General features: G+C 37.9%; 1 protein-coding gene across 1 annotated transcript in view; it reads left to right on the top strand.

Moving 5' to 3' along the window:
- The window catches only part of Aga (aspartylglucosaminidase), a 14115-nt gene extending 5764 nt beyond the window's left edge, over positions 1-8351 (top strand). The window contains exons 5-9 of the mRNA XM_031339804.1: positions 2121-2235; positions 3599-3674; positions 5141-5248; positions 5998-6131; positions 8096-8351. Of these exons, the coding sequence (XP_031195664.1) occupies positions 2121-2235; positions 3599-3674; positions 5141-5248; positions 5998-6131; positions 8096-8196 (534 nt within the window). The 3' untranslated portion in view covers positions 8197-8351. The remainder of the gene's footprint in view (positions 1-2120; positions 2236-3598; positions 3675-5140; positions 5249-5997; positions 6132-8095) is intronic.
- Positions 8352-8814: the final 463 nt, after the last annotated feature.

Here is an 8814-nt window from a genome sequence, read left to right on the forward strand (position 1 = left end):
AAGCTTTGCAACTTTATGAGGTCCCATTTGTCAATTCTTGATCTTAGAGCAAAAGCTATTGGCATTCTTTTCAGGAAATTTTCCCCTGTGCCTATTTGCTCGAGGTTTTTCCCCACTTTCTCTTCTATTTATTTCAATGTATCTGCTTTGATGTGGAGGTCCCTGATCCACTTGGACTTGAGTTTTGTACAAGGAGTAAGGAATGGATCAGTTTGCATTTTTCTACATGTTAACCGCCAGTTGAGCCAGCACCATCTGTTGAAAATGCTGTCTTTTTTCCATTGTATAGTTTTAGCTCCTTTGTCAAAGAACAAGTGACCATAGGTGCATGGGTTCATTTCTGGGTCTTCAATTCTGTTCCATTGATCTACTTGCCTGTCACTGTACCAATACCATGCAGTTTTTATCACAATTGCTCTGTAGTACAGCTTAAGGTCCGGGATTGTGATTCCACTAGAGGTTCCTTTATTGTTGAGAATAGTTTTGGCTATCCTGGGTCTTTTGTTGTTCCAGATGAATCTGCAAATTGTTCTTTCTAAGTCTGTGAAGAATTGAGTTGGAATTTTGATGGGGATTGCATTGAATCTGTAGATTGCCTTCAGCAAGATGGCCATTTTTACTATATTAATCCTGCCAATCCATGAGCATGGGAGATCTTTCCATCTTCTGAGACCTTCTTCAATTAAAATGTTTCTTAAATGTCATCCATATGTAATATATTCAGTATATTGTGATGCTTTGGCTAGAAGATTTATATAGTTCAGTATCTACTTTGTGACTAGTGGGATCATTTTTTTGCATAGGAATTTTAGCATAAATCAGTTTGGCTTTGCTAAACTTCCGTGGAATATCTTAGTCTCTAATATCTTTTTTCCTTTAATCCTTACCAAGGCTTAGCTCATTCTTCATAAAACGGCTAACTGTAAATGTTGTACATAATCTTATGAGGTATGGGTATAATGAGCATCTCTAAAGGAAAAGTCTGAAGTTCAAAACACTTTCTGAACCAATTTGATGTCACAGGTACAAGCATGAAAGGCCATGCTACTTCATGCAGTGCATTGCAGTCAAACCACAAATGCAACTCAAAGCCTGCACTGTTGTGTGCACAGTAATTCTAGAGATATACATAAAACATGGGTGAATTGTGTGCTTATACTTGGATCCATCTGTGAGCTATCTCATTATGCACATATAAAAATTGGCTTAATAGCCCAAGTATTCCAACAAAGGGTGCTCAACTTATGTTAAGGTTTTTCTTGGCCCACTAGTGGTAGTGGTGGTGCATGCCTTTAATCCCAGCAGCTGGGAGGCAGGTGCAGGCAGACCTCTGAGTTTCAGGCCAGACTGGTTTTTGGAGCTAGTATCAGGACATTCAAGCCTACACAGAGAAACCTCACCTCGTCTCAAAAAATAAGAAATAAACAAGTTCTTATCTTAATACCAAACTGTTCAAACAACCTAAGTTTATTGCTATATTCCTGTATTTTAATATTTAACAGAATCTCAAACTGCCACTATTAGAATATCTGCAGCCAGAGGGGTCCAGGTCATGGCTCACTGGCCCTATGAAGCTAAGATGAGTAGTGCCCAACACAAACTTATAAAATTGCCTAAAACCAGACATTCTGTACACTGTCCTATTGTTTCATTATAACTTAAGTGAACAGGTATATATATAACTGTTATACATAAATGTTGCAGCTGACAGTGCCATGTCTCTGTGTCAAAGTTAGATACTTTATAAATCAAGATTAAAAGTAAGCTTGCTTACAGATCTTACTTGTAATCTCACAGTTTGTCATCTGGAAACCATATTCTGACATGTGCAGGTCAGGCTGGGTACTTCCTCCTTTGAGATGAACATGTAATTTCTGAAACCTGTATACCCGCCATTGTTCTGGGCTTCAGGTCTGTAAAGGTGGCATCCAGCAGCACATGCTGCTCTGATCCACAATGCGGAAGATTGAGAACCATCCATTTTCACATAAGATTAAGCTTTTGAGCTCTGATTTATTGATGTCTTTCTGTTTTCTTCTAGTGATTTAGCAATCATACACAGTTATTTGCCTGTTTTTAAAACACCCTTTTTAACCAAAAATTTGGAATCTTGTTTACAGAACGTTATACCAGATCCATCAAAATACTGTGGACCCTACAAACCATCTGGCTTCTTAGAGCAGAGTAATCCTGCCCGCAAAGAAGAAGTAGATATCCATGGTCATGATACTATTGGTAATTCACTTTTTATGCAATTTTAGTGATTATTTTACTTAATGACCTTCCAAGCTCATATTCATTTTCATAAATGTGCCAGGAGTTATCCTGCTCTCGTTATTTTAACTGCCAAGTAAATATCGCATTGGTACGTGTACCTCTCTCTCACTGTATATACATAGACATAATACCGCATTGGTACATGTACCTCTCTCTCACTATATATACATAGACATAATACCGCATTGGTACGTGTACCTCTCTCTCACTGTATATACATAGACATATATAAATACCGCATTGGTACGTGTACCTCTCACTGTATATACATAGACATATATAAATACCGCATTGGTACGTGTACCTCTCACTGTATATACGTAGACATATATAAATACCGCATTGGTATGTGTACCTCTCACTGTATATACATAGACATATATAAATACCGCATTGGTATGTGTACCTCTCTCTCACTGTATACATAGACATATATAATAATCCTTAAAACATAAATTCATGTATGTAGCATATAAATATATATTCATATATAATTATCTTAGCATTTATAAACAGTTTTGTAATTACTTATACAATATATCAGACATCCAGTGACTATTAAAATGTTGATTATCAAATAATTAATATTTAATGCTTTGGTTATTTTATATAATTTACTATATAAAATGATCTGTATCATTTTTTAAGCTGTAATGTCGACAGTCTCTCTTAATCAAAATGAATGATTTTATTGGAAATTGCCCTTGAAAACATACTGAATGTAACTGGTAGATTTGAATATTAAAAATGTGAGGGGAAAAAGGAATATGAGGGTTTTTGTTGTTTTTTTGTTTTGTTTTTTGTGTTTTTGTCCAATAATACTATGAAACAGGTCATTAGTATTTATAGTATTATACCACTGATACAGCTTTCAGTTCCCTTACTTTTTCCTGTTCTACATAGAATTAATAAGAGAACACACTTTATTTTCTTAATAGAGAGTATGTAAAAGCACACAATAAACTAGATGGTTTATAAACAACAGAAATTTATTTCTCACAGTTTTAGATGTGGAAAATTCCAAGGAGCAGACAGTGGAAGATTCATTGTCTGCTACAGTCCCATTTTCTGGCTTATAGGTGGTATGTCTAGTTCTCTGGGTTTCTTGTATTAATCCCAATAATTAAGGCATTGGCCCTAGTAACCATCCCACCTGCCCACAGTCCCCTCCTAAACCCATCACTTTATAAAGGAGATATAACTCTGAGGGGACCTAAACCCTCACACCAAAGCAGTCCTCAGCTGATCATTTGTGTGCATGTATTTGAGGGATATGTCGGGTACTCACATTGGTTTTTTTTTTTGGTTGTTTAATCCCTAGGCATGGTTGTAATCCATAAAATGGGACATACTGCTGCTGGCACATCTACAAATGGTATAAAATTCAAAATACCTGGGTTAGTGTTTCCCCAAGAAGATTCTCAAAGATGTATCAAATGTAAAACAGTGCATGCCAAGCCTTGTGCAGGGTGCCAAGGATAAAATGAAATCCTAACCTCACAGATAAGTGTGGAAGAAGACATGGGAGCATATGTTAATGGCCAGAGCAAGCATGGGAGTTTAGGACTGTTGAGCAAATCTGTGTAACATGAGTAGTTAGTGATGCAGGTAAAATGAGAATAGAGGCTGGGACCTGACTACACAGGACTAAAGGGGGACATGCAGTGTGCTCCTACTGTGTACAAGTAGTCCACACTCCAGGTTGATGGCTTCTACTGGCTGGAAGAGAAGCGAGAGAAAAGAGGGAGAGAGAGAGAAAGAGAGAGGGAGAGAGAAAGAGAGAGAGAGAGCGTGCGTGTGGTGTGCACAAACTCTTTCTCTTGCGTGCTCTCCGTGTTTACAGAATAATAATAGCTTGTGGCAGTAATGGATAGTAAGAGGAACCCAAGCCAGATTGAGAAGCTGTAGGTTTCTTTTGCTGTTGTTGTTGCCTTGTTTTTAAGTAGAAGAAAGGCATTAAATGGATTTATTAAAAGAAGAAACTAAGAAAAGTTTTATACGTGGCCTAGGAAGCCGTGTAAGGAAATAGTCAGAGCTGTTGAGGAGCACCAGAGGCTGAGAGAAGTGTAAGCAGAGAGAAGTCGCTGTAAGTCTGTGTGAGCTGACACGATGAACTGATGACAAAGGCTTTGCTAAAAATTTTAATTGCTAAATAAGTGTTTATGGAGTACATCATGCTATTTTCATACATAGAAAACCATAAGAAACTATAAGAAGTAGTTAAAGCAAGTTACTCAATTTATCCATTGTCTCATGTGGTTTTTAAAATCTCTCCTCTTGCAGGTTTTACATCCAATATGTATTATTATTATTAAATGTAATTTCATGTGTACAGCAGATCTCTAGAACTTATCCTTCAGGTTTTAATTAATTTCTTTTTTCTATCAGCCACCCTCTCTCCATTGTCCAGGAGGCAATGTTTTAATCTGTTTCTAAGAATTCAGTTTTGTTACAGGGCACATCTATCTGAAAGCAAAGTCATAGATTAATATTGCTCTTTGAAACCTTAATTGAAAAACAAACAAAAAATGGATTCTGGTGAAGAATTGACTTAGAACCGTAGCCAGCAGCTGGGCAGGAACAGCCCCCAGTTTTGAAACAGTATATAGAAACAGTATATAGAAACAGTATATAGAAACAGTATATAGAAACAGTATATAGAAACAGTATATAGAAACAGTATATAGAAACAGTATATAGAAACAGTATATAGAAACAGTATATAGAAACAGTATATAGAAACAGTATATAGAAACAGTATATAGAAACAGTATATAGAAACAGTATATAGAAACAGTATATAACATGATTTAGTTTACACTTGGCTTCCTACCCTAAATTGTTTTGTTGTCTATTCACAAAGTCGTGTAGGAGATTCACCAATCCCTGGAGCTGGAGCTTATGCTGATGACACAGCTGGAGCAGCAGCAGCCACTGGAGATGGTGACACACTCTTGCGGTTTCTGCCAAGGTGGGACTTCTTACCTTTGTTAAATCTCCGAGGTCCTTGGGAGAGAAATGTAATGCCAGGAAAGATAGGATTTCTTTAGTGTGTTGTCCAAATTCATGTGCAAGAGAGATTTTCACGAAGCTGCGGGTTGCAGGGCAGGTATTTTTTTTTGTTGTTGTTGTTGTTGGTTTTATCTATTTATTTTTGGTTGTTGTTGTTTGGTTTGGTTTTGCCAGTTGGCATGTGATCCTTCTCTTGAGTCATCTTTATCCTGTGATGTGAAATGTGCCTCACCCTCCTTCACAGAGGAGAATGCTTATGAGATGTTTAGGAAGTTAATACAAGGTCACAGTGAGATGACTTTGAAGAGAAGAGGCTGGAGTGAGCCACTGTGTGCAGTTAATAACTGCACGCCTGTAAATTGATCACATACAGTGTTTCCCCTGTGATTATAGCTTTTCCTTATGCAAATATAACCACTATTTGTGATTTGGGGCTATTATTACTAAAGTGATAGTTACTCAGCCAAAGCCAAAAACAGTAGTCTTCATCTGAAAATGATGGTGGATGACTTGAATAGACCACTCTGTGGCAGGGTTTGCTTGCCCTGGGCGTAAGTCTGGATAGGAATTACTGACTTGTATTCCATCACAGTTATGCTAGATGTGAGAATATGGTTGTTTCTGATTTTCTAATGTCAACCTAGCCTAATGTGGAGTTAGTGTATTTTCTGTTCTCTAATATTAAGCTGTCTCCTCTGTTTATATTAGCTACCAAGCTGTAGAATATATGAGAGGAGGAGTTGATCCAACCTTAGCTTGCCAAAAAGTGATTTCAAGAATTCAGAAATACTATCCAAAATTCTTTGGAGCTGTTATATGTGCCAATGTGACGGGAAGTTATGGTAAGTTAGATGTGTTTTTATTTGAGTGAATTTACAAGTGACCTTAAAAGATACTCGCTTCTATCCAAGCATGTTCTACACTATATTCTATATAAAATGGGAGTCTGTAAAAGTTAGGTAGGTTCTAAGTACATGTCAGTTGATGATCTGTCAATTCCAGTACAGCATTGAAATATAGACCTGAAATGCTATTTTGTTTGACTGCTGGGTGTCATAGTCTACTATTCTGCTGCAGCTCTTATCTTTTGCATCTATCCTGAAAGTTTAGTTTGGGCTGGAAGGTGTGTTGATAGGCAAATTTAGTCAAAAGCTTTTACTAGCTAGAGATAGTGGGGATAAATTAATCTCCCTGACTTCTTCCTCATGCATTAAAACATCACAGTAATTTCAGTCTTCTTGGTGCTCTGAAGAGCAGACACTTGCTAGAGAACAAGCAAGACAGGCCAGCAGAGTTGCTCTGGCACTGCATGTACCATGTCTGCTGTTTGCTTCCTTGGGAGCCAAGCCCAGCTGCAAAGTGGAGAAGGTCAGCCACTGTGGATTCCCATCACTGAGCCTTCAGATGGAGAATAAGCACAGCTTACTGATCAATAGAGCTTATTAGGCTAGACTGCTCGCTGCTCTTCTTTGATCTTTTACTTCCCACACTTTTGTATTTGAAGAGCTTGTTTGAAGAATGCCTAATTCTTTTTTTAAGTTCTAAGACATAAAAGTCAAACAAAGTTTTTTTGGGGGGAGTGCTTTATGTATCAAATAAGACAGTTTAATGATTCCCTCCTAACAGATAAGCCACAGAAGGCTCAAATTGACATTTAGCAGGGTGGGAAGATACTGATTATCTAAGTGTATCAATTAAAAGTGGACTACTTCTAATAAAGTCATGACAGAAGGTCCTCTCCCCCTGCAGGTATGAACTGAAACTAAATTCTGACAAAAAGCTAATTGGCTGATAACTCTTGTTGCTTTTCATAAGAGTGAACAAGCAGGGGGAAAGGAAAGCAGTGACGTGGGAAGGGTTTCTAGGTAAGAGAACATTCAAGTAGCTAGGAAAATAAAAAAGGTTGATTTTTTTTTTTTTTTTTTCTAAGAAAGGGATTGAAAGAGCAAAATAACAGCAGTGATGGCAAGTGTACGTGTGCGGGCACCAGCTCGTTGATGTTCATGGGTGCGGGCACCAGCTCTCCCTGCCTCCTCTCCTCCCAGTCCCTCCCTCTCACTTCTTCCCCCAACCCCCTCATTTTCTCCCATGGATATCAACCCACCTCGACATATCAAGTTGCAGTAGGACTAGCTGCATCTTCTCCTGGAGGATAGACAAGACAGCCCAGTTAGGGCAAAGGGATCCAAAGGCAGGCAGCAGAGTTCTAGACAGCTCCTGTCCTGCTGTTTTGGGTCCCATATGAAGAACAAATAATACACACGCACACACACACACACATACACACACACATATGTTGGGGGTGGGAGCTAGGTCTGTCCCACTCATGAAGAGCACTTGTTCTTGTATAGGACCAATACACACACATTAGGTTCCCAATACCCACACAGTGGCTCACAAACCATCTGTACTCCAGTTCCATCTTGTCTGCCTCCTTCTGACCTCCTTGATACCAGGCACACATGCAGGGTACATACTTAGATGCAGACAAGCATTTAGTCACATAAAATAATTTTTAAAAGGCTGTAATTACCTTAACCACCTCTTCTTCCATGATTTTTAATTACTCTCTACTACAAAGGCAGGAAGGGCAATACACATACACACACACACATACACAATATGTATATATACATATGTATACACATACAAACACACATATATGTGTGTGTATATGTATATATTGTGGATATAGGTATGCAACATATGCGATGCCACATGCCTCAACAATGTCTACGCCAATGTTATCTTTATAGGTTCTGAATGCATGCCTCCTATAACCCATACCTGTCTTTTTTGGCTCAAGGTGCTGCTTGCAACAGACTTCCAACATTTACTCAATTTAGTTTCATGGTTTATAATTCTCTACACGATCAGCCAACTGAAAAAAAAGTAGACTGCATCTAATCTCGCTTGTCTTTCAACATGTGTATTTGAAGAGGAAAGACATGAAGGTTTGGAAAGTTGCTCACTGACATTATGGAGTGGTCTTCATTTATTTCCAGTTCTTGTGTAAATTAAGTGCAGAAATAAATTATGCTGTAGTGCTGTTTCTTTGTCTACATCCTTATTTGTTTATTTAAGGTCCATTTACCACTTAAGAATGAATATGCATACAAATATGATGTATATTTTTAAACTTCAAGTGATACTTGGATTTCTGATCAATGCAACAAGGAAGTTCTACTCTGGGGTGTTAATTTCATAATGCCATAGAAAAGAAAGTATCTGTATCTGAGGACTCAGAGGACAGAAGCATGCCAGGTCCCAGAGACGCAGCCAAATGAAATCAGCAGATTAGATCTAATTGAACTTCAGAAGCTACGGTGCTATGTCTCTTACATTGATCATTAGCTTTTAGCAGATGTTCTCTAAGACTTCAAAGCAGGAATAATGCTATTAAAATATATGGACTTTGTTCTATACATTATGAAATGATGATGAGTGTTTAGTTAGTTTTCTTTGTGGGAACACTGAGTAGATGAATATTGTTGATGCACAGAAATCTCTGATCTTTGGGCAGCC

The sequence above is a fragment of the Mastomys coucha genome, unplaced genomic scaffold (assembly GCF_008632895.1).
Source record: "Mastomys coucha isolate ucsf_1 unplaced genomic scaffold, UCSF_Mcou_1 pScaffold22, whole genome shotgun sequence".
Lineage (NCBI taxonomy): Eukaryota > Metazoa > Chordata > Mammalia > Rodentia > Muridae > Mastomys > Mastomys coucha.